Source organism: Bos grunniens, chromosome 5 (genome assembly GCF_055505025.1).
Source record: "Bos grunniens cultivar Pamir isolate PY7600 chromosome 5, Bosgru_T2T1.0, whole genome shotgun sequence".
In the NCBI taxonomy this organism is placed as follows: domain Eukaryota; kingdom Metazoa; phylum Chordata; class Mammalia; order Artiodactyla; family Bovidae; genus Bos; species Bos grunniens.
The window spans coordinates 27,868,077-27,893,473 of record NC_141169.1 but is presented as its reverse complement, the minus strand read 5'-3'; the positions used below and the strand labels follow the sequence as shown (position 1 = coordinate 27,893,473).

General features: G+C 50.6%; 2 protein-coding genes and 1 long non-coding RNA gene across 3 annotated transcripts; all 3 read right to left on the bottom strand.

The window, feature by feature from the left end:
* Positions 1-464: 464 nt before the first annotated feature.
* Positions 465-6,553, bottom strand: KRT3 (keratin 3). Its single transcript, XM_086403819.1, has 9 exons — positions 5,854-6,553; positions 4,599-4,819; positions 3,997-4,057; positions 3,570-3,665; positions 3,124-3,288; positions 2,591-2,716; positions 2,059-2,279; positions 1,678-1,712; positions 465-1,202 (listed from the first exon to the last, which is right to left on the bottom strand). Exons 1-9 carry the CDS (start codon positions 6,469-6,471, stop codon positions 856-858), a joined length of 1,890 nt encoding a protein of 629 aa, XP_086259945.1. The 5' UTR covers positions 6,472-6,553; the 3' UTR covers positions 465-855.
* Positions 6,554-14,626: 8,073 nt separating this feature from the next.
* LOC147371532 (uncharacterized) lies at positions 14,627-17,149 on the bottom strand. The gene is made up of 2 exons (XR_015164740.1): positions 16,843-17,149; positions 14,627-16,509 (listed from the first exon to the last, which is right to left on the bottom strand). It is a non-coding gene; the product is annotated as an uncharacterized LOC147371532 (long non-coding RNA).
* Positions 17,150-18,279: 1,130 nt separating this feature from the next.
* On the bottom strand, positions 18,280-25,196 carry KRT4 (keratin 4). The gene is made up of 9 exons (XM_086403817.1): positions 24,640-25,196; positions 22,793-23,007; positions 21,668-21,728; positions 21,235-21,330; positions 20,509-20,673; positions 20,129-20,254; positions 19,376-19,596; positions 19,097-19,131; positions 18,280-18,988 (listed from the first exon to the last, which is right to left on the bottom strand). Exons 1-9 carry the CDS (start codon positions 25,129-25,131, stop codon positions 18,750-18,752), a joined length of 1,650 nt encoding a protein of 549 aa, XP_086259943.1. The 5' UTR covers positions 25,132-25,196; the 3' UTR covers positions 18,280-18,749.
* Between the last annotated feature and the right edge of the window lie 201 nt (positions 25,197-25,397).

The following is a 25,397-nucleotide window of genomic DNA, read 5'->3' as shown; positions in this document are numbered from 1 at the left end:
TCCCAGGCGTGCCTTGATAGGGGGAAAGCTTTCAGGGGGTCAGCTGGAATGGGGACCAGCACCAAGGAAAGAAATCTGCTATCCCCAGGCACCTCAAGGCCCTCTTCAGTTCAGTTCAGTTCAGTTCATGGTTCCTCCAAACTACAGAAGGAATGTCTGCACAGTTAGGACACCACCAAGAACTCCCCACCAGCCTCCTGGAGTGTGGCCCCATCCTCCCCCTCCCGGCTCCCCACTCCCACCTCTCCCAGTAGCTCAGTTGTCCCAGTGCTCAGAGAATAAAGGAACAACCAGATCTCGCCCATTCAGATCCATACGATGGACAACAGAGAGTAACTGTCTGGGTTTCAGAGGAGTAGTACTCAGTAGTACCCATCCTGTAGAAGGGCCGGCCCATACGGGACAGGATGGAAGAAGTCAGTTCAGCGGGGAGAAAGACGTCCAGAGAGACTCAGAGGCCAGACTTAAACACAATGCATTTTACTGGCGACAGAACGGATGGGCAGAGGGACCTGTGTGTTATATACATCAGAACTGTGGTGACCACTGCACCCCGGGAGGAGGCCCCAAGGGCAGCGAAGATGGTGGCTGAGGCCACACCTAGACAATCACAGGCTCCAGCGGGAGCCAGAGAGAGAGTCTGAAATTGTCCTGGCTGCTCTTGCTCGGGGATCTGGATGCTTGAAGGACAAGATGCCCCGGTCTTTTAGACCCAAAAAGCGACTGCTGGCGGGGACTGGAGAGGGGAGAGGCAGGTGGGTGGGAGGGCACTGAGGAGGCTGCAGAGGTGAGAACTGAGGAGCGGATGGGAACGACGGGCGGCGCTGGGGCGGCTGCGGTGCCCTGCGCGGTGTTTTATCTGGAGGTGCGCTGGGAGGACTGGGAGAACCTGACGCTGCCGCCCCGGCTGCTGCCTGAGCTGAGGCCTCCACCGCTGACCCCAGAGCGACCCCCGGAGCCAGAGCCGAATCCGCTGCTGCCGCCGCCGAATCCACTGCTGCCACTGAATCCGCTACCGCCTCCGAAGCCGCTGCCGCTACCGCCGCCAAAGCCGCTGCTGCCACTAATTCCGCTACCGCCGCCGAAGCCGCTGCCGCCGCCGAAGCCGCTACGGGCGCCTCCTCCCACGCCGACGCCACCGCGGTATCCGCCTCCGAAACCACCCGCGGAGGCGGAGGTGGTGCTGCTGCTGCTGACCACTGCTGCAGGGGAGACCACAGACAGCGATCAGCTCCCAGCCACCACCTCTCTATATCATAACGATCCCCTGGGCCCAGGGTGATTGAGAGGCGATCAAGGCGGCTTTGAACCTGAAGATTACTGTTTTGCGTTCTGATGTGGTGAGGTGTTCACCCCCTCAGTGTTAAGTCAGTTTGAATTTTCCAATGGTTCCTTCTACATACTATCAACTCTTGAAGAACCCCCCATGGAGATTATCCAGAATTTCTCCTCCTATTAATAAGCTCCCTATTAGATATCCCCCCACACTCCATATAGTACTGTTAATAGTGCTCTGAGCCCAGAACCCTTACCAAAGCATATCTGCTGCCCCTTCTGCCCCCCAGAAAACGTGTCCAACCACCATGGAAATATTGTTTAAATTAGGGACTATCGCCTTGAATTAGTACAGATATTTCAGAACCAATTCTCACTGTCACGGTTTCTTTGGCTACTTACAGATGCTAACAGCACTCGGGCACTCTCCAGACATCCTGTATGAGAAAGCAAGAGAAGGCTAGCTCAGTCGCAAAGTAAATTTCCAACATGTCCATGAATGAAAGTGACAGCAACCAGAACAGAATTCAGCAGCCTGGCACATCAGTACTCTATCTACTGTTCATGGGCCAACACAGAACCCCTATGCGCACTGGTTACCTATGCACTTGGCCATCTATGGAGGGCGTGAACTGGCAAAGGCAAGTGGTTGCCTATAAGCCCTGTGCCATGTGGGGGCCTCTGTCTATAACAGGCCTGCTCCCCATTCCCTTGGTCACTTATCTGGCCCTCAGCATGTGACTTGGGGCAGGAGAAGCAGGGAGATGGCAGTAAGAGGCCCACCTGCACTCCTCGCCCTCCAGTAGCTTGCGGTAGGTGGCGATCTCCACATCCAGGGCCAGCTTGACATTCATCAGCTCCTGGTAGTCGCGCAGCAGCCGGGCCAGGTCATCCTTGGCCTGCTGAAGGGCAGCCTGTAGCTCTTGGAGCTTGGCGTTAGCATCCTTGAGGGCCAGCTCCCCACGCTGCTCAGCTTCAGCAATGGCTGATTGCAGTTTAGCAATCTGGAGCAGGGGGAGGGAGGAGGAACGATGAGCCCAGTAGGAGGGTTCTCTGAGTGTTAGACCAGATTATCCCAGAGCAAGTCAGTCAACCTCACCCCTTCCATAGCACCTCTGTCTGTCTTCATGCACGGAAGACAGATGGATGGCTGTGGCTTACCAGCCATCTAAACTGGCTTTGTCTTTGAACTCCTTGAAGGCCAGTGCTGCCTGAGATGACCCCAGAAGTCCCCTCCCCCGGCCTAGGAGTTCTGCGATCCTCGCCCCCACCCCTCACCCATCAGCCTAGACACCAGCCTCCGTGGCTGTCCCACCTGCTTCTTGACATTCTCGATTTCAGCCCGCAGCCTCTGGATCACCCGGTTGAGCTCCGAGATCTCACTCTTGGTGCTCTTCAGGTCATCCCCGTGCCTGCCAGCCGTGGTCTGCAGTTCACCCAGCTGGAGAATAGAAGGGACAGTCAGGTGTTGATGCAGCTTTGCCTGCGTGTTTCTCCATCCCTAATGTTACCCAGCCAAACTCGAGGTACTTAGTAAGCACTGTGTCTAAATGACATTGAATTATGTTTCTACAGGGACATCTCTGAGGCAGCAGGGAAGAGAACATCTGGTTTGTTGTTCTCCCACCCCTCGATCCCTGAGCAAGGGACATGTGGTCTGGCAAGGGACAGTGGAACCACTTCCCCCTAGGGGGCAGCACTTTCTGTAACTGAACAACCTTGACAGGATGTCTCCAAAGAGGAGAATCGAGAGGGGCCACCCAATGGCCACCACCCAGCCATCCATCCCATGGACCACAGCCTCCCTGGGACCTTCAGTGAATCCTCTGAGAGGTGCCTGGATCTCACCTTGGTCTGATACAGGGCCTCGGCCTCGGCCTTGCTCCTCTGGGCGATCTCCTCGTACTGGGCCTTGACCTCGGCGATGATACTGTCCAGGTCCAGGCTGCGGTTGTTGTCCATGGACAGGACCACGGATGTGTCACTGACATGGCTCTGCATCTGGGACAGCTCCTGCCAACGCAGAGGGGCCTGTTCACTGTTGGGGCCTCTACAGCCAGCACACAGAAGCCCGAGAGGCTCCTGATCAACGGACCCATCTGCTGAGTCAGCTTGGAAGGTGGATCGGCTCTGCCCTGCCTGCCAGCCTCTCAGAGACCCCATGCTTACAGTTCCTCCTGGGGAGCCCCAACAAGAGGCCTTATTTCAAGGCTCAGTCTTCCTGGGCCTTACCTATCAAATCTGAAAATATCTCACCCTCTCTCTTGCCCCCTCTTAGTAGGAAACATCCTCACCATATCATAAAGGGTCGTCAAGAAATTGATCTCATCTGTTAAGGCATCCACCTTGGCCTGAAGCTCCACCTTGTTCATGTAGGCAGCGTCCACGTCCTGAGAAAGACAGATAAACACTTAAAGGCCTCATTACTCCAAAGAATGCACAGCAAGCTGCAGCCACAGCAAGACCAGTACTTGTCCAAGGCTGGTCTCCACATAAAGGATTCACATCAAGGGGGTGGCGGAAGTTCACTCCTACTCAAAAGCTGAAAAATGAGTGAACTGACTCCTTGAGGCATCTCTCCAGACTAAGATGCACTTGGCTTTTATTTTTGGTTCAACTGCCTGACCTTGGCAGCTCTGTGGCAGTGGAGTAAGGATTCCCCACAGCCCAGATGGAAACCAGTGCCTACAAGCCCTAGAAACCTCACACTACAGCCCTTACCTTCTTCAGGGTCACAAATTCATTCTCAGCAGCTGTGCGCTTGTTGATCTCATCCTCATATCTGTAAGAGTTAAAAGGAAATCACTGTTTGCAGTATGAGGTAGTCATAAACGTCACTGTTCTCTGAAACTCTGAAAGTACCTCTCTTCTGTCCTCTGTCCCCCTCCCGCCCCTCTTAAATAAACACACCCTCTCACTGTCCCCCTGTTAGTTAGAAGGACCAACCATTCCCATTCATTCAGGCAGACTGGGTTTAACACGGAAAGTAAGTCCTGGGAAACCCCTCCATCCCCAGTAGACTGGATGCTTGGTCACCACCCTGTGAGTTGTCCCAGCATCCTTCAGATCCTACAGCCAGGATCTTCCCCAGCCTGGCTCATGATAAGGTGCTTCTTCAGCTCTAGCCTTCTAATTTTCTTAGTAAAGGACTATCCTGTAGGAAAGAAAGTGAGGAGGAACCCAGTGAACCAAACTGTCCGCTATGAAGATATAGGAAAGTGGGATAAGTGACAGCCCTCTCAGTAGGCAAGGGGAACGCAGTGAAAGCTGGGATTCCGAGACAGGGTCCCCCCAGCATCTTCCCACACGCGCCTGCCACTCACTTCTTCTTAAAGTCTTCCACCAGGTCCTGCATGTTCCTCAGCTCTGAGTCCAGGCGGCCTCTCTCCCCCAGAATGCTATCCAGGTAGCTCCGCAGGGAATTGATGTAGTTCTCAAAAAGGGGCTCGAGGTTATTGGTGCCTGTGATGGGATGTGTGCCCTGCTGCTGGAGCAGGCTCCACTTGGTCTCCAGGACCTTGTTCTGTTGCTCCAGGAACCGTACCTGAAGTGCATTTGAGAGAAGCAAACTCAGGCAGCGCTTGGAGCAGAGGGGCCTTGCCTTGGGCAGAACTGGGTGTCTGCATCTCCCCATCTCCCCACACAAAGGCCTAGAAAGCTCCCGCTGTGGCTGGAGTGGGTATGGTCAGACTATCACAGCAGTCAGGCCATTGATGATGCAAGACAGCTTCCTTACAGAAGCAGGAGAAATGGGAGGGGAAACTGGAAGTAACCCCTGCCTGGAAGCGAGAGACGTGACCCTTCAGTATTCCTGGGGACTTCATGATTCTAGCCCAATTTCAGAAACACAGAGCATACTGCAAGAAGGTGCTTAAACCTCAACAGCATTGTTTACATCTAAGACACCATTGATGCCCCACTGATATTCACTTCAAAGGATGTGAATGGCTAGGAACTGACACAGTTGAAATGCTACTGTCATCGTTGTGACAGGAGAGAGACAGCCAGTGTGAGCTACCCTGCTCTGGAGGTCCCTGAGCACCCTCTTCTTCCCGATGAGGTTGATTGGGGTGCAGACTGAGTTTCTAGGGTCTCAGCAGCCCCTTGGGACTCAGGTTCCCCCTTGAGCCTCTTAAATTCCTTCACTAAGGTGCCTGCCTCCTTTGCCTGGCACATCACCATAGAGAAAAGAGGCCTCCTGGAAAGCCCCAGAGGGCAGCTCATGTTTGAATAGCCCCCAGTTCTGGGTCAGACCCTTGCCTGTCAGAGGCCATGACCCCCACCCTGCCCTGCCAGCGCTACCTGCCAAGGCTGGATAAGGGGTGGGAGCCTTGAGCAAAGAGGCAGACAAACAAGACTTGGGGATGTGGGGATCCAAATAGGGGACCATCATCTTTCCCAATCACATGACCACATGGGCAGGTTCATCAGCCCTGAACATCCTCATAAGAGCCAAGAATGCTGCCTAACCCTTCCCCTCAAGCCTGGACCACTCCAGATTGATCCTAAACACTGTATGTAAATATCAAACTCAAAGTCTCCAACCTAGGAATGGGGGCCGCATCAGGGCTTCCTCACCTTGTCGATGAAAGAGGCAAACTTGTTGTTGAGGGTCTTGATCTGCTCCCGCTCTTGAGTCTTTACTTGCCCAATCTGGGGGTCAATCTCCACATTGAGGGGCTGCAGGAGGCTCTGGTTGACAGTCACTTCCTGGATTCCCCCAGGGAAGCCACCTGGGCCAAAGCCACCAGGGCCAAAGCCACCGGGTCCTCCAAAACTACCAAGTCCACCAAAGCCACCAGCCCCACCAAAGCCACCAGCTCCTCCAAAGCCACCAGCCCCACCAAAGCCACCAGCTCCTCCAAAACCACCTCCCATTCCTCTGCCACCACCAAAGCCACCTCCATAACCACCTCCGTAGCCACTCCCAAAGCCACTGACACAGCTGCTGCGCCCTCCTCCAAAGCCACCAGCCCGGGAGCCGGCCACGCTGATGGAGATGCTCTTATTGCCACCCAGGTTGTAGAGGCTGCGACTGCCAAAGCCACCTGCTCCGCTCCGGAACCCAAAGGCCCCTCCGCCGCCTCCCCCAGAGCGGGCCACACAGCTCATCCTGCTACTGCCAGAGACCACGGCAGAGCGGCCTGAGAAGCCCTGGCTCCCGCCGCCAGATGTCTTGCGGACTTGTCTGTTCATGGTGAGCAAAGTCGGTGAAGGGAAAGTGCAAGAGTTAAGCAGGGCCACTCAGAGCCAGAGGAAGAGAGAAGCAAACTGAAGACCTGTGCAGGATAAATCCCTTTATATACATCTAGGAGGCTGCTGGGCTCAAACGAAGGAGAGATAATTAATCTCAAGTAGTCATGGGTTGGGTTTGCCTTCCAGGCAATGTTAGTTTTGGGCTACTAAACACACCTTAAAAATAATCTGAAATGGTGAAAGTGCTAAGGTGGCAGGCTTACCTGGCAGGGGGAGGTGCCTGACTTGGCCCCGTGCTTGGGCATGGCCACCTCCTAGCTTTGTCTGGCAGGACCCAGGAGGCACACTAATCTGTCTACTGGCCAGCTGTCCTGGGTCCTGCCACAGCTGGGCTCAGCTCTGGAAAGGATGGAGTGGAAGGTGGGTTGGAGAGGTTCTGGTTGTCTGGGTGGTGGAGACGGTGAAGCCTACCCAAGGGCTCAGGGAAATATCTCAACAGGAGGGGTGATAACAGTCTATTCCTCAGACTGCACATGGCCACGGAGCACCCACTGTGTGCCCAGCTCTGTGCTGGATTTGAGGATGAAATGATGATCTCTCCTCTTCCCTTCCTGGAAACAAAGCCCAGAACCATCACAAAGCTGCCTCTTGGGTTCCCCCTGTCTCCTAAGCTGTGGTCCAGGAGGCTGTAGCATTTGGATTCACAACTCTTCTTGAAAAAGGGAAGGGAATTAACACTCTGTGCTTTGATAAGCCGTCAGCAAAATTCAACAAGCCAGTTCATTTTGAAAACTTCCCAGGAAAGCCATACACTATTCCCTATCTTCAGAACATCTCTAAAGCTTCCTTTCTTGTTCCCCCCATTTTTGGCATCTCCCTGGTTTCAGTCCAAGTCCCAGACGGCTGGAAATTCAAACATCAATTATACCACAAATGTGACACCTATTGACAGATGACCTAACTCGTCTCAGGCACTGGATGAGCCACTAGAGACAGACACAGGAACCGTTCTCTGTGTCGGAAGGGGACAAGTGCTCCTGGGGGGGTCTGTGGCCTCAGTGTCAAGACACCGACCCCCCACCCCCACCCCCAGCCTCAGGAGTCCAGGCCCAGCAGGGCCGCCAGCGCTGTCGTACGTGTCTGACTCCGAAAATCTGAGAATCTGCCAGTCTAAAGTTTTTCAGAGGCTTGGGGACTGGGCTTGGCTTGTTCAAGAGGAAAGCCTTTCTGCGCAGGTTTGGAGCCTGCCAAGTCAGCCATGGATTGCTCCAGCACAAGACTTTTTCCTTCTGTCTGCTGCACAGATGGCCCTGCTCCGGGTGTGGCCTGTGTGGCCTGGCAGGAGCCTCCTCAGAATGGGGGAAAGGAGAGAAGAACAGTGGATTCTTCAGCGCTCACTGGGCTGGGCTGGGGATGGCCCACGTGCGAGGAAGTGATACTCTCTTCAGTGGCCTGATTCTCCCATCTGTCCTCTCCCTACGTCGTTACCTCCAGGCTCTGCAACATCGTGGTCCCTCCCGCGGAATGAAGCCATAAACTTCAGGAGCTTACAGTCTTGTCAAAATACTGGACCCTCTGGTTCTTAGCACAGCACTGTGCCAATAATAGATGCTCCTAAAGGTTGGTTGGTTGAATGAATGATCAGTCACTCAGTGGAACAATTGATGAATGAATTAAGCCTGTTTGTTGGATTAAAGCCAAATAAAACTAGTCAAAGTTTAATTGAAATCCCATTACATAACGTCCTGGAGAAGGAACCGGCAACCCATTCCAGCACTCTTGCCTGGAAAATTCCAAGGACAGAGGAGCCTGGCGGGCTACAGTCCATGGGATCACAAGGAGTCAGACACGACTGTGTGACTTTCACTTTCTTTCTTTACATAAGGCAGTCCAAGCTAACAGAGATGATCTCAACATAAAGAATCCAGACCTCTTGAATTTGGTGTTCAGATTTAAGAAAATATATGTGCAAATGAGTGGCATCTCCTCTCCTCTCCAGTAAAAAAAAATTAAAAAGGCTATAGAATCACAGTATCAAGAATCAGTTGAGGAATCCATCACAGAATCACGTTGAAGTTGACTGGGCCTTTGAGTCACATAATCTGCCTCCCACCCAGTACTGGGATTCCCTCTGCAACAGGTCTGACTTACACCCCTCATCTTCCACAACTGCTACCCAAAGGATTATTGGCAGGAGAAATTAGCTCAGGGCCCAGAGGGTGGCTGTACACACACCCTCCTCAGCTTTGCTCCCTCAGAGAAACCAGAGTTTAAAAAATGAACCAAACTCAGAGCTGGACTAGCCTCTCCCCATGACTAACCATGAGCAAGGCTATTTAAATTCTCTGTGTATCAGCATTATTAACCGATAAAGATGATCAGTAGTCTCTACCCTTCTGGTTCTTATAGGATAATAGATGAATGAGTTTTATGAAACGCATAGCAAAAATTAGGTCATATTTTTTTCTCTCTCAGTGTTTAAGTGTATGTACTTTAGAGCCAAATAGACCCGGCTTTGATTTCATTTTTTTAAGTATAGTTGATTTATAATGTTGTGTTAATTTCTGCTGTATAGCAAAGTGATTCACCTATACATATATATATATATATACATTCTTTTTTAAATTCTTTTTTTACATTATGATTTATCACAAGATATTGAATATATTTCCCTGTGATGTACAGTAGGACTTTGCTGTTTATCCATTCTACATTTAATAGTTTCCATCTGCTAACCCCGACTTCCCAATCCATCTCTCCCCTGCCCCCTCCCCTGTGGCAATCACAAGTCTGTTCTCTGTTTTGAATCTCAGCTTTGTCTCTGTGTGTCTGTGAGGAAATTCATTAACCTCTCTGTGCCTTGGTTTCCTTATCTGTAAAGTTAAGTTGCTAAAAATACCTCTCTCATAGTCATCATCACATCCAGAAAGTACCTAGCACAGTGTAAGTGCTCAGCGTCCACTGATATTCTTAGCTATTTTTGTTTACAAACCACATGGAGAATTTCAGCTTTCATACCTGTCAAAAGAATCAACCCAATGAAGTAATGATTCCATTTGCTAATTAACAATTGAGATTCCCCAGGGAGTGTGAGAACAGCATGGGGCCAGATAGCTAGACCCACATCAACTCCATGATGAGATGCAAGGAAGCAGGCCTCAGCGTCTGGCCCAACAAAGAGAAATCCATGAACCAATAAGAGACGTGACATGGACTCTCCAGATCACTATGCGGTAAAAAGAATGGTTTCCAAAGAACTCGCAGTGCAGAAAAGCCAAACATTATAAGACTGTGCAAAACTAAGTCCCAAGTTAGAGATGCTTTGAGAGCATGGAGAATCAGAAACGCAATGAAAAAGGGGAATTGCATGGTAAGGCTTCAGGAAGAGACATGAGCTGGAACTTTCAAAAAGGGCAGAATTTGCTAGACAGAAGGAAAGACATTCCAACCCAGTTGGTCATGAGCCAAGGCTCAGCACGAAAGCAAGCATGGTTAGGTTCAGGACCTGGTGACCTGGGTAGACTTTTGTCATCTGTGGCTACACAACATCTTTGAATGTCTTCCCTTCATTTTGGTCATTTCCCACAGTGAGATCCCTACCTTCTTAGGGTAAAATCCAGGAAACACATTCCCAGACTCCTTTGCAGCTAGAAGCCAGGCCTGTGGCCTGGAACCTTTCAATGAGAGACACCCTCGTGACACCTAGGTTCTGATGGAGACATCTGAGTCCTGATGGATGGAGGTGGGGGCTTCCCCAGTGGCTCTGAGGTGAAGAATCTGTCTGCAGTGCAGGAGATGCAAGAGGCACAGGTTCAATACGTGGGTTGGGAAGATCCCCTGGAGGAGGGCATGGCAACCCAATCTTGTATACTTACCTGGAGAATCCCATGGACAGAGGGGTCTGGCAGGCTACACTCTATGGAGTCACAAAGAGTTGGACATAACTGAAGTGACTGAGCACACATCCACACACGGACAGAGGTGAAGTTTTGTTACTGCCCCTGAGCATCATTGGTACAGCAGCAATGGTCATAATGTTTGCTCCAGAGCTGCCTCTAGGGGTGGCTGGACATGGTTCCAGGCCGTAGAACCCCCAGAGAGGCCATGAGCAACAATGTGCTTTAATAAATTATTTTCTATTTACATCCCAGGCAGAATGGATGCTCATATATGCAAGTATGAGTGCTGATCAATACAGGGATGAGACAGACCTGGCTAGAGCAGAAAGGGATTGTAGAAGACATAGGGGATGTGGTTGAGACAGGATGGAGGGCCTGCCTTTTGTGCCAAAGAGAATGGGGCTGCTGCATGACCAGGTGTGGGGCCTGAAGTGAAGCAAGGTACCTTTCTGCCCCACACTGAGGCAGATAGAGCCCACTGATCCTAAGTCACATTTTTCATTCCTTCAAGGGAATTGCCTTGGAGAGGGATCTTTGAGAAGGAAAGTCACAACCACCATTGTCATCAGATCTAGCAACTCTCCAACAGGTGGTGGAAGAAATGGGAAAAAAGTTTAATCTATTTTCTTTTTTTAATTGAAGTATAGTCGATTTACAAGGTTGTGTTAATTTCTGCTTTACAGCAAAGCGCATTTAATATATTATTCTGCACCCGGGATTGCAGAGAAGACGTTGTCCACTAGGGGACGGGGAGCAAAATAGGGATCGGGAGTCCATTAGCAGGACAAGGGTGGCGATTCTGATTGGAGAGTCACCAGGGATGCAAATGATAGAAGAGGAGGAAGCAATCCATGAGTTGAAATTCTTGATGGTTGGGCCCAGCCCTCCAGGCTTGAGGGACCCAGTAAACATTTTGAGAAATCAGAGTTGGCTTACACTCATTTCAGCACCCGGATTATGAAGCTTAAGTAAGTAGCCTAAATACCTTCTCCCTAGAGAAAAGAGTGAGTCACTGTGTTGCAATGTATAAAATCAAAGTCTCATAGGGCTCTGTAGCCAAGAGGCCAGCCAGTCCGTGCCTCTACCTCAGGACAGTCCCGCATACACAAACACACATATACACACGCACACAAGCAGCCTATCCTATTCCGAATGCCCATGGAAGGCAATTCGTCAAATCTTCTTGCTTGCCTAGGCCAGCCAGGCACCACCCTGACCCGAGGAATATCTTCTTAGATCTAGCTTTAATGCCTTCTGATCCAGTGGGAACTGGACTGCTCTTCATGGGATCAGTGAATTTGGAACCCAGCCCTCTCTGGAACTGAAGGCCCCTTTTAACATCAGAAATGATCCTGACCTTCAAAACTTATATTTTCAGTATCTTTTGAGAATGTATTTTTTTACTATGAATTCAGCAATACTTTTAAATAAAACTGCATCTTATAATCACATGCATTTGAAAATGGTAACACATATATATGAAGACATACTGTTTATCCCCAGGGGGCACTGGTGGTAATGAACCCGCCTGCCAATGCAGGAGACATAAGAGATTCAGGTTCAGTGTTTGGGTCGGGAAGATCCCCTGGAGGAGGAAATGCCAACCCACTCTGGTATTCTTGCCTAAAAAATCCCATGGACAGAGGAGCCTGGGAGGCTACAGTCTATGGGGTCCCGAAGAGTCACAACTGAAGCAACTTAGCACATACTGTTTATTCAGTCTACAAATGTTTGTGTACATGTGGATGCTCAGAACCCTGACAGTAACCCAGCAGCCACCCTAACTGAAGCCTGTCAGCCTCTGTCTCAAACTCCTGCCAACCAGACTCTTCCTCTGCTGGACAGCTCTGTCCCTTAGACAGGCTCATGGTCCCCAGCTGAAATGCCCTGCTGGACTGTGACCCTCCACACTGCTGTCACAGCCAGGCTTCCTTGCCTCTGCGTCCATCAGCATCTGGTCCTAGCAGGCCTTCAGTGTGGCCTGAAGTGGAATGGATTTGCTCTCATCTGGCCTTTCAGAGTAACACAAACTAGCTTCCTTGGTTTCTGTATTTTCTTCCAACATTAGAAAATACTGTTGAATTTCCAGATACTGTCCTCTCAGTTACATATCCCCAATTGCTTCTCCCGATCTTCAGGACACATGATTTCCCTTCACTCCATTTTGCTCTTAAAATCATGGCGTTTAAATAAGATAAAATAATCAGAGGAAGGTAACAACCTATAATGGAGAAGAATCTGAATCATTTTTCTTTACACTTGAAAGTAACACAACATTGTAAGCTAACTACACTTCAATTTTTAAAAATCAGGGCTGGTATAACGTGCACTGAAACTCTTAGGGGGACACTTGTGGCTGTGATGTGGGCACCGCTTCTTCCAGTGCAGGGGAGGAGTCTCTGCCCTTCTTTAGCAGTCGGCTCCTATCAATCCTGAGCCGGTGGAGGGGTTAGACATGGGCTTTACCATGAAAGGCAGGCCATCCTGGGTTTGAAGCCTGGCTCTGCCTCTTACTCACTTACTGTGGGATCTGAGGCAAGATCACATAGTAAACCTTCTAGAACCTAAGTTTCCTCATCTGTCAAATGGAAATAACAGATTAATCTGCCATAGCTGTTGTGAGAATTGAATTAAACAAGGTATGGCAAACATGAATGCAGCCTAGACATTGTCAGTACTCGGGGGACCCTGGCTGTTACTTTGTATTTGTCATTTTATGCCACTTTGGGGTGTACTTCTGTCCTAATACAATAATACAGTCTCTTCTGTTGCTCTGGACAAATCACAGGTCGATTCAGCAAATTGACTGCTCCTGTGATGACCCAGGCACTTCATTTTCTCCATGTTTTCGACTTCATGTTCTTCTTTCTCAGATGCAGAGCATCAGCCCCAATCAGCCTGCCCTGGGGCTATGAATCTGTATTGAACACTTGCGACTTTCCGGTCACTGTGTTCAGGCACCGTGAATGCAGTGATGAAGTTCCTGCTCTGCTAGAGCTCACATGCCAGCAACAAACAGACAGTAAAGAAGTAAATACAGGGACTTCCCTGGTGGCCCAGAGGTTAAGAGCCCACCTGGCCATGCAGGGGACACGGGTTCAATCCCTGGTAGGGGAACTAAGATCCCACATGCCACAGAGCAACTAAGCCAACTAAACTACTGAGACTGCGTGCCACAACTAGAGAAAAACCCCACATGATTCAGCAAAGATCTCACAGGCCACAGCTAAGACCCAGCACAGCTGAGGCAGTTTCTGGAAATTCAACAGTATTTTCTAATGTTGGAAGAAGTACAACTAAAAGAAGTACTTACTAAAAGAAGTAAGTACACATTATACCAGGCTGTGAAAAGTGCTATAAAATAAAGGCACCAGAAAAAAAGTGGGTAGACATGAGAAGCGGAGGAGGCAACGGCACCCCACTCCAGTACTCCTGCCTGGAAAATCCCATGGACGGAGGAGCCTGGTGGGCTGCAGTCCATGGGGTCGCTAAGAGTCGGACACGACTGGGCGACTTTCCTTTCACTTTTCACTTTCATGCATTGGAGAAGGAAATGGCAACCCACTCCAGTGTTCTTGCCTGGAGAATCCCAGGGACGGGGGAGCCTGGTGGGCTGCCATCTCTGGGGTCGCACAGAGTCGGACACAACTGAAGCGACTTAGCAGCAGCAGCAGACATGAGAAGGGTGCTATTTCATTGAGAGTGGTCTGAGCAGACAGCTGAGTGCGGTGAGGTGGCAAGGACATGCAGACACCTGAGTGAAGTGTGCGCTGGGCAGAGGAAAGCACATGTGCAAAGGCCCTGAGGCAGGCAGGGGAGGAGTGTGTTGCGGAGCAGCGGGGGACCAGCAGAGCTGAAGCAGAGTGAGGGAGGAGGACAGGCATCAGAGATGAGTTCTGGGGCTGGGGTGCAGGGCGGGGAGTGGAATCCCATCACACATGTGACTTTGACACGATAAGACTTGCTTTTACTCTGAGAGGCGAAGCCGTTGAAGGGTTTCAGCAAAGGTCAGCTACAAGGTGACGGATTCTAGGGGTCAAGGGGGAACTGATGAGACCTACTCCACTTTCCTTACCTTTCAAGACAGAAACCCGCCTTCTGCTTTTAAGTCGCTCACTTCTACCTCCTGGTGGAAGAGGAAACTGAAGGGCCAGCAGCGACAGAACATTCCCGAGACAATCAACAGGGCAGTAAAACTGGATGCAAAGCAAATATACTCCAATAAAAATTAATTAAAAAAAAAAACTGAACACGAGTTTCGCCCTGAAGAGCCTTTTATTTATGAAAGATTCCTCTGTGTGATAGGAGCTCTCCACCATACTTGTGCTGAATCTTGTTAGTCTGGTGTGTATCCTCAAGCCAGAAGTTGTAAATAGCAGAAATCACATCTTGTCCTTGCTGGGAAATTCAAAACAAAAATGGGAAGTTAGTAAATAAATTGATTGAAACAAAAGGAAAAAAGAGGAGGAGGAAAAAACGTTAAGCAATCGTTTAACCTGGGGTAGAGAAAGTCAAGGGGAAATTTAAATTGATTTTTGAGTACAATGATTTTTTTAAAAGCGTGGCTCTTGTGCTCTTCACTGCAGAATTTCAGGGAGTCCAGCTGGACATAGAGCAGAGGCTGTGATCATGATAAGAAATAAGGTGACCATGAGATATCGTGTAAGTTATCAAAGGAGACTTAGGAACAGTGATTTACAGTCTCTGGCATAAAGCAGATGCTCAAAAAATACTGAAGAAATGACTATCACTATGGGGAGATAGAAGACAAGGGAATGACAGCAAAGAACATTTCCTCCTGGTGAACAAGACTGGGAAAGGAGGTAGAGAATCACAAGACTCAGCCTGACAGCCACGTGGAAAGGCAGTGAGATGCAGAAGTGGCCATTCCCAGACAGGAGTCCAAAGCATGTTCTGGGCCTACAGGCCACTCCCTGAAGGCAGGTTCCCCAGAGTTCCCTCTGTCTCTTTCAGACCTGCTGTCTCAGACAAGCCTCTTTCTGAGCTTGCCTAGTCTTGGAACACAAAGCTAAAGCCCCACACAAATCAGATGATGGGCCAAGCCACTCTCCATGCCTGGCCTGGGCCTTGCTCTCCAGCCTCCCTTCCACCACGTCCTGTTCCTAATCTGGTATGATGCCAAGCTACTGTGGGTTCTTATACACGCTACATGGCACCTCGATTCCCTGCCTCTACTCCAGTATTCTTACCACCTAGAGCACCCTACCTCCCTGAGCCCCTTGCCCCAACTCCAGGTCCACAACTCTTTCACCTGATTGACTCCTTCTCAGGCTTCAAGATTTATCTCAGGGATCACCTCCTCCAGGAAGCCTCCTTTGATTCTCCTGGCAAAAGTGAATGCTTCTGGGACTTCCCTGGGGATCCAGTGGTCGAGACTCTGCACTCCCAATGCAAAGGGCCTGGGTTCAATCCCTAGTTGGGGAACTAGATCACACATGCCGCAACTGGGAGTCCATGTGCCACAGCTAAGAGTTGTCATGCCAAAATTAAGACCTGGAACAGCCAAATAATAAAATATTTCTTTTTAAAAACTGAATGCTTCTCCCCTGTGCTTTCAGAGCCTCATTGTTTACTTTTACCACTGCTCTTGCTTCCCTGTAGCTCAAATGGTAAAGAATCTGCCTGCAATCCAGGAGACCCAGGTTCGAATCCTGGGTCGGGAAGATCCCCTGGAGAAGGGAATGGCAACCCACTCCAATATTCCTGCCTGGAGAATTCCATGGACAGAGGAGCCTGACGGGCTACAGTCTATAGGGTCGCAAAGAGTCAGACACGACTGAGCAATTAACACATACATCATTGCTCTTGCCACTCTCTTGAAAGTATGGGAAGTCTGAACTTGGCGTGTCTGCCTCCCCAACAACCCCTATACTCATGAACCCACAGTCACATGAAGCTATGTCCTCCCCAAGGGAGACAGCCCCGCAGTGAAGCCTGTCCAGCCGAAGTCCTCAGACTGTGGATTTTCCGACAGAAAGCTTCCGGTCTGATGAGAGGAAGTCTGCAGGCCTCGGAACAGCATGCAGAGAAGGGAGTGTGATCAGAAGGAGGCCCCAGGAGGCCTAAGGGAGACCCAGCAGGGTGAGCCAAGAGGGTGGAACGGCTCCCAGGAGACTTCCTAGAAGAAAGGGTGCCTCTCAGAAAAGGTTAGAGTCCCACCCTCTGTCAGTTCACATACCTGCCCCCTTCCACCACCTCACCAACATGGGAGAAAGAGTCTACCGTTGAGTCCCGATCTTCAACACAGCAAAAGATGGAGCAGGTGCTAAAGTGGCACCTTTTTCTCTCGGCCCACCCTTCCCTTTGCCCTAGCACCGAATCCTGAAGGGGCCACAAAGGGGGTCACAGCTCCCTCAGCCACCTCCGTAAGGGGCTCTTTTATGTTAAACAGGAGTCTTCTTAAATAAATTTTAAAAACACATCTGCATAGCGCTTGCCTACAAATACAAACCTGTCTATGCAAAGATACACACGTACATGTCTCCTCTACGATCTAACTTTGCAAGTTGTTTAATTCAACTGAGGAGGGCCTGGGAGGCCCCGCAGTGACACTCCTGTGCTCCCGCCCGCATTAATCTGCCAGGCTTCTGGGTTTCAGCTTCTGGTGTGGCTCACTGTGACCTGCAGCTTCCTGGGGGGTGAACTTGAGAAGCCCCTCCCCTGCTTTTAATCCTTGACTCCTCCTTCCACCCCAGAAGCTCAGGGAAAAGGCCTATTCAGCATCCAACCCAGGGGAGGGGTGCAGTGAGGGGAAGAAGTCCAAGACTTCCTGCTCTGCCCACGGAGTGAGCCCCGGGACAATGCGGAGATTAACTTGTGAAGGAGCAGCCAGCAACCCCAGGGAGCGGCTGCTTCTGGTAGGAGGCCCCCGCCAGGGAGCACAAGCCCCTGAGGTGCACCCTTCACTGCTCTGCCCTGCTGCCCTAAGCCTGCCTGTGAGCAGAGACCAGCCTGGGCAAACCGTGTGCCCTTCGTCTGCACACAGTAAGGTGGGAGGCACCATGTGGAACGATTGGAGTCTGCAGACACTCCCTGGCAATGGAGGGTGGGAGGCACCAACTGACAGCGGAGCGGGGAGGGGAGTGCAACCTGCAAACACAGCAAGAGGGATACAGGTCAGACCGCACACTAGAACTTTGCTGAAGAAGGGAAGATGGTGATGCTCCAGGTATCATCGGTCCAGAACAGAGGGTCCACAAAGGCTGTACACCCCGACCCCCACCTCCGATTGTCCAACCAGAACCTCCAGGGCTGGCCCCAGTCAGGCATCCTCTACTGCCTCCACTCTCCCACCACACAGGGACGGCCATTCAGATAACCCTGACAGAGTCACCTGAGGACAGGGGCAAGTGAGCTCGGCATGAGAGCTCTATTAGAGCAACGTGTTTTCACTGCTCCATCCAACAACCGTGACCTTGTTGATTGTGCCAACAAGTTCCTGAAAGCCTTGCTGACCTGGAGGGAGAGCCGGTGCCTGGAGTTCCATGAAGACAAGGAGGCCTTGCTAGACACTAAGCATGAACTCTCCATAAGCGCCATAACCTCTTGTTCTGTATTCAGTGGAGACCCCTGACTGCCTGTCCCCATACCTGCCCTACGCCCCATGCCTCCACACTTGCAGCCCTTCCCTCCAGATGCCTGAGTCTCAGCACTGAAATGGTACTGCCCTGCTTGCCTGCAATGAGCGGTCTCTGTACAACTGTTGGCTGTTTTGAGTCTGTGCTCCTATTCTGAAGGCAGCCTTCAGGCTTCACACACCGCACTTCTCTCCCAATAATCTGGGCAGATGACCTTAATAGGGACTGACAGATCCCTTGGGCCCCAGCCTCTTTCCCTTTTACCAGAATTCTGGGGACTTCTCCCAAGGAACAACACAACTGCTCAGAGATGAATGACAAAGGTGTTTTATTGAAGATTCACCCGAAGATGGATAAAGGGAAGGAGAAGAGTGGACAGGGTATTCAGGGGTTCTTGTCCCGACCTTGCAGGGTCGGTTGCTGCCCGGTGATGGAGGAGTTTGGTCCTGATGTAGAGTGAGATGCAGGATCTGGTAGGAGGCAGCGTTGGGCTGGGAGGGGACACATGACCCTGATAATCCTGGAGATGAGGCACCTGGTTGGATTCTCCTCTGTCGATGGGAGGTAAAGAGTCAGCCGACACCTCTCCCATTCCAGCTGGATCACAAGCCCAAATGGGAAGAAGCTACCAAACTCTAAGAGGGCAGAGTCCATGTCCTGGCACTGAGGTGACACTGGTAAGATGAGCCCCAGGAAAGGAGAGTGGAGGTAGGGGTGAAGGAAGCAGAGACACCAGGGCTGGGCAGGCTGGCCGCAGAGGGCTGCAGGGCCCCCGTCTCCTTTATCGGAAGGATTTCTTGGACACGGTGGTGGTAGAGATGATCTTGCCACTGGAACTGCCACCGATGCCACCACCAAATCCAAAGCCACTTCCAGAGCCAGAACCCAGGCCAAATCCGGAGCTGCCTCCTAACCCTCCACCGAGGCCAACTGCGCAGGAGCCAGAGCCCAGGCCAAATCCAGAGCTGCCTCCTAATGCTCCACCGAGGCCTCCTGCGCTGGCAGCTCCACCAACCACAGCTGCGGGAAAAAGGCAAGAACAAGGTAACTCCATCAGCACTGTTACTGGGAATCTCACCCCAAACCAGGGCGAACAAACAGCCACAGTAGGGAGCAGACAGTACTTACAGATGCTCACAGCACTCTGGCATTCTCCAGACATTCTGTAGGGGAGAGAAAGAGCAGTGAACCTCAGCAAGCCTGGAGCCACGCTTCATTCAACAAGCCGGTGGCAAGCACCCTCCCCCTTGTTAAGCTGAATTGAGGCCTGAATGTGAACCTGCATGTAACATCCCGGTTTATAACACACCAGCACTGAAGCAAGCGGTGCAGCAGAGGCGCCCTGGACTGGTCATGGCTCTGGACCCTGTCCGTTTCCCCTGTTCCCACCCTGCCTTCCCCACTCACCGGCACTCCTCGCCCTCCAGCAGCTTGCGGTAGGTGGCAATCTCGATGTCCAGGGCCAGCTTGACGCTCATGAGCTCCTGGTACTCTCGCAGCACCCGGGCCAGCTCCTCCTTGGCCTTCTGCAGGGCGGCCTCTAGCTCCGTGCGCTTGCTGTAGGCATCCTTTAGGGCCACCTCCCCACGCTGCTCTGCGTCGGCCACGGATCCCTGCAGAGTCTGGCACTGAAGACAATGGCAAGGGACAGGCAGTCAATCATTAGGGCCTGTTGTCAAGACCTCGAAATCTGTCCCCTCTCCTGTAGCCACTTTACTTGGCTTAGGATGTTAGGATTCTGTCTGTCCTCCCCACCTTCCCTGACTCATGCATTTTATTCACTCCTGCTAGAGTCCACCAATTCAACAAAATAAAACAAACAATGAAAAAGAGCCAAGAAACCTTATTTACTGAGGTGTCATATTATGTTAACTAGGTTACTGCTGAAAAGATTTGGGTATGACTTGTCCGTTTTCAGTAACTAAGTCGTGTCCAACTCTTTGCCACCCCATGGACTATAGCCCACCAGCTCCTCTGTCCATGGGATTTCCCAGGCAAGAATACTGGAGTGGATTGCTATTTCCTTGTGCAAAGAGCTACAAATCCCCTGCAGACCAGCTCAAAGTCTTCCAGCCTCATGCCTTGTCTGCTTGTCTACTCTGAGACATATCTTGGGCCCCTGGCCCTGTAGTGAGGCTCTCAGGTAGAGGTGACACCTACCTGCTTCTTGACGTTCTCGATCTCAGCCCGCAGCCTCTGGATCAACCTGTTAAGCTCTGAAATCTCATTCTTGGTGTTCCTCAGGCTGTCTCCATGTTGGTCCACTGAGGTCTGAAGCTGCTGGACCTGAGACCCAGGGAAGCAAGGGTCAGGGTTGTTTGGGTGAGGTCTATCCTCCAATGAACTCAGCAAGAATAGCCACAGGTGGCAGGGGTAATACAAAATGTCACATAATCTCCAGGCAGACCAGGATCAGTGACGCCCAGAAGAATCAGTTTACCTCTGACTTCTCTTGGGCTCGAGCTGATGATGGCTTGCTCACAGACATCAAAAGCAGAGCCCCAGAAGCCACCAACTCCAGAAAGACCCCCAGCACTCACCTTGATCTGGTACAGGGCCTCAGCCTCAGCCTTGCTCCTCTGGGCGATCTCCTCATACTGGGCCCGGACCTCAGCAATGATGCTGTCCAGGTCCAGATTGCGGTTGTTGTCCATGGAGAGAACCACGGATGTGTCGCTGACCTGGGTCTGCATCTGGGACAGCTCCTACAGGGAAAATGTCTCACATCAGGCCTACTGGAGGGTCTTCCCTAATCTCTGACACCAGAGACCCACCATCATCATGGAAATGGCCATGCCACAGGCTCAGATGGGAGCTGACTTGGCATTCCCAAAGTATACAGAAGAGGAGGAGGGGTAAATTTCTATGTAGAAATCAAGTGGCTGGTGACATCTCAGGACAGAAGAGCAATGCCTGTAGTCTTCCCTGCTCCCTGAGGACCACAAGTCACTCCAGGTCAGGAGGCTCAAGTATATTGGCATGGAAGGGAAGATAATGATCTTTCTCACTGGAGAAATGCTAGACAGCAATCACTTCTATCCCGTGCAAACTTCAGATCTAATCCTCTAAGACAACCTCTGGTTTAGAGAATCTCTCGGTTTCAGTTGAATCTGTCACTTCAATCCTTTCTATCCATGATCTTGCTGAGAGCTCATGGCCCTGAAGTAAGGGAGTTGGAGTCCTTTCAAAGGACTGTCAATTCCAACCAGCAGCCTCACAGGTGGAGGCCTTCCCTAAATGGAGGGGGTTGAAGATGGAGTCCTCACCGCAGCATAGAGGACCCTCAGGAAGTTGATCTCATCGTTCAGGGCATCCACCTTGGCCTCCAGCTCCACCTTGTTCATGTAGGCAGCATCCACGTCCTGCAGAGGAGAAGGGAGGATAAGAGATAAGGTACAAGCATTCCAATGAGGGGCAGGGGGCATTATGTGACACACAGGTAGCACCAGGTGAGGTGGTAAGGGCCTCACCTTATTTGGCCTGTTCTGCCCCTAAAGCCACCTGCAGACATGGAAGTTAATTATCCATATGGGCTTTTTTCACAGCCTTAATTCCTAATTCAGTGAGATCTGGATAGTACTAAGGAAGGGTGGAGCGGGGGGTGGGGGAGAAGGTCAGGATGAACCAAACCCGTGATTCAAGCCAAAGACCACTCCTGAGGGAACTGGGAGCACATCCCTACCCTCCTTCACCCCTCACCTTCTTGAGGACCACGAAGTCATTTTCAGCAGCTGTGCGTTTGTTGATTTCATCTTCATACCTGGGAGTGGGAAGATGAGAAAGAAAAGACAATAGCTCCACAGGGAGCTAGTGTTTCTCACTCTTTCCTGCTGGTTTTCAAACATCTATTGGAAAAAAATCCATCTAATACATTTCCCCACGTTCATGCAGATACTAATTTCATTTACATTTGCTGAGTAATGACCTTGTTTGAGATAACAGTCTAGATTCTAGTTTATTCAGAGGAGTGAAAAACAAAATTTAAAAAGACTTTGCAAGAGATAAGATGTGAGGAGGAGAACAAGCATGATCTGGTTGATTTTATTTCAGTAGAAGAGCTGTCCTTTGGCTATTAGGTGGACTAAATTCTTAGGAGAGTTGCCAATGCTCCAGTTCTTTTTCTTTGGTATGAGAGTGAATTGAGAGAGGGAGCTGGTATTTTTCTGTTTCATCCCATAATGAGCATACTAAAAGCTACTATGCATTCAATGATCATTGTGCGCCCAGCACTATGCTACCTGCTTTCTCTATCTCATTTAATGTCATTTAATTCCCTCAACCTATAAGGTGGAACTATTATTCCCATTTTAAAGATGAAGAAGGACTTCCTTGGTGGTCCACTGGTTAAGACTCTGCACTCCCTCTGCAGGGGGGCATGAGTTTGATCCTAGGTCAGGGAACTAAGATCCCACAGTCTGCACAGTGCTGCCAATAAATAATAATAATAAAGATGAAGAAAACTAAGATTCAGAGAGGTTAAGCAAGCCGGCCAAGATCACACAGCTTCGTAAGTGGAAGAATCAGTATGCCAAGCAGGTCCATCTCTCCTTACAGCCTGTATTCTCCTCAGCCTGCTGTGTTACTTTCCATCTGTTTGGTATATGCCACGCCCAGCTCCCTGGACCTATCACTCATTTTCTGTTTGGGGCAACTTAGAGCTGATGACATCCTATTTTAAAAAGTGACCATGTAGATGCAGAACAGACTGGAGGTCATCCCTGACTCTTCAGGGTCTCTTCTGAGCCTGGGAATCTAAATGACTGAAGAGGAGCCCCTGGCCGGGGCACAGTCAGATTTGCTGGACGGCATTCGCTCCCTACATACTTGGTCTTATAGTCCTCCACGCTGTCCTGCATGATCTTCAGCTCAGACTGCAGGCGTCCTTTGTCGTTGGCTAAGGAATCCACCTGCTTCCTCAGGGCATTGATGTAGGCCTCAAAGAAGGGCTCAAGGTTTTTGACAGATGTGGTAGTCGTCTGCTGCTGGAGGAGTTTCCACTTGGTCTCTAGCACCTTGTTCTGCTGCTCTAAGAACCGCACCTGTATTTAACAAAGGCACCAACCAACTGATGAGAGCCTGAAACTCTGGCAGGAGGGCTGGACCACACCAACCCAGTCAACCCAAGCCAACCTGGAAGCCCAAGAGCCTTCAGAGTAAGGCCACCACCTTACAACTTCAGGCACCATCTGCTGGAGTCAGTATGGCAACCCCCCTCCACGGAAGCAAGTGGGCCACATGTGTTGGGAAGAACAGAGCAGAGCCCACGCATCGGGGCCTGACTGTGCAGCAAGAACAACTGGACCACAGGGGTCCAGAAGGCCTGGGAAGAATTGCTGAGAAGAACATTGAACTTCTATGAAATAATAAAACAAATTCAGGAAATACAACCAGAGCCTAGGGGCTATTGCACTCAGTGTGACCTCACCCAAGGCAAAGGAATCATAAACTCACTGAAGATGTTTTTAAACAAGCTTTCTTATAAATGGACCTCGTGTGTCCCTGTGAACCTGTGCAGAATGGAATATAAAATGTCTAAGATCCAGCACTAGACATATTCTGAGTCTCATAGACTCAGTCCTGCAAGGGAACTTCCCTGAACTTTCCCTCTAGGAAGAGATCTAGCCAGATAAACCAAGGTGTAGCATGACATTTCCACTTTATGTGCCTCAGAATAGAAAAGAAAGCAGATAAGGGTGACTGATCATGATTTGAACTTAAACCGATGATGGGAGATAAGACAAGTAAGCACCCAACCATCAGTCTTACTTTTGCACCTGTAGGTCCTAGAGTCATAGTGAAGCCCTTTTAAGCTACTAGGGATTTCTTCAAGCTAGCAAGAACAAATATTCCCATTCAATCTACGCCAAGATCGTTCATTCTTGCCCCATTCATCTAAGAGAACTGAGACTTCATTGCACAGAGAACCAGGGCACCCTGGGCCAAATGTGCTCACCCACCCATTCGGTCATTCGTCTTGGAATTAATGACTCTGTGGAACTAATCTGTCTACTATTATCCATCACACATAAACATGGCATACAGCGCAAAAGTCTTGAACCTCTAGACCTTGCAAGGAGAAGGAAAGTAGACTACAAAAAAAAAAAAAAGGAGAGATTCAGCCCACTCCCTCTTCAAAAAGACCCCAAAATGAGCAATTTTGCCCAGTCAGGAGGATGAACACGATGACCTTCTGAGGTCCTCATGGGCCCTGGAATCTGCCACTGGAGTCAGTCCCTCTCTCATTTGAGAAAGCAGCCTGGTTTTCTTCTGCCCCAAAATCGGAAGTGCCAGTAGTTAAGCAATCGTATTAGCTAGAATGAATGAACTATATTATTAAACATGTTATTTCTGAAACCAAAATCTAGAGAAAAAGCAGAGAAACTATGTACCCGTTTTATAGCTGGGGTGACTGGGCCCAGAAAAGTTGAATGATTTGCCCAGAAGCACATAGCAACCTCAGGGAAATTCAAACATTGAACTGCTTTGAGCAGCCTGTTTTCCCACCAGCCACAGGATAAAAGAGAAAGAGTAACGGTTCTCCTTAACCAGGTAGGAAACAGAGGCCCAGAGAAATCCACAGGTTTCCTAAGTCTGCAGCAGGATTAGGTATGAGATGCTGGGACTCAGAAGCCCTGGCTTCTACCACCTTATCTGACCAAGGGGCCGCTCACCTTGTCGATGAAGGAGGCAAACTTGTTGTTAAGGAGCTTGATCTGCTCACGCTCCTCAGTCCGGACCTTCTGGATCTCAGGGTCAATCTCCACGTGGAGTGGGGTCAGCAGGCTCTGGTTGATGGTGACTTCCTGAATCCCTCCAGCAGGGCAGACCGGGAAGCCAGCACCACCTCGTCCACCGAAGGAGCCCCCGAATCCACTGCCAAAGCCACCAGCGCCGAAACCAGAGCCAAAACCTCCAGCAGCCCCAAAGCCACCTGCAGCCCCGAAGCCGGCACCCTGCCGGCACCCGGCCATGCTGATGGAGATGCTCTTGTTCCCCCCAAGGTTGTAGAGGCTTCTGCTGCCGAAGCCCCCAGAGGAGCAGCGGCCTGCACCCCCGGACATGGAGGCCGAGCTGAAAGCAGCCTTCTTGACCCCACCTACGATGGCCGAGCCGCAGCTAAAGCCACGGGGCCCGCCTCGCACATACTGCTGTCTGGCGATCATGACTGGAGAGAGACGAGCAAGCTCAGAGTTGTCAGGGAGAAGCAAGAGGGGCCAGGTCACTGACTGCAGCAGCACCAGTCTGGGTCTCTTATATGTGCTGGAAAGCAGGGCTTGGTTGCAGGGGCATAAAGGGAAAAATCTGAAACATCTCTGGGCTTGGCCTTTGGCACTGGCCCATCCTTCTTGCACCTGCTGAACATGTCACAAACACACCTACAGAAGTCATTCGGAGGGCACACTCTCTTCCCCGAGAAGCTGAACCAGTG

Excerpts from the sequence above, each read along its gene's own strand:
- KRT3 (XM_086403819.1), bottom strand. The coding sequence starts at position 6,471 with ATGAACAGACAAGTCCGCAAGACATCTGGCGGCGGGAGCCAGGGCTTC. Across the intron at positions 1,713-2,058 it reads CTGGAGGGCGAGGAGTGCAG|GATGTCTGGAGAGTGCCCGA; the intron begins GTGGGCCTCTTA and ends TTTCTCATACAG. Across the intron at positions 1,203-1,677 it reads CCCGAGTGCTGTTAGCATCT|CAGTGGTCAGCAGCAGCAGC; the intron begins GTAAGTAGCCAA and ends TCTCCCCTGCAG.
- KRT4 (XM_086403817.1), bottom strand. The coding sequence starts at position 25,131 with ATGATCGCCAGACAGCAGTATGTGCGAGGCGGGCCCCGTGGCTTTAGC. Across the intron at positions 23,008-24,639 it reads TTGCCTCCTTCATCGACAAG|GTGCGGTTCTTAGAGCAGCA; the intron begins GTGAGCGGCCCC and ends TGTTAAATACAG. Across the intron at positions 19,132-19,375 it reads CTGGAGGGCGAGGAGTGCCG|AATGTCTGGAGAATGCCAGA; the intron begins GTGAGTGGGGAA and ends TCTCCCCTACAG.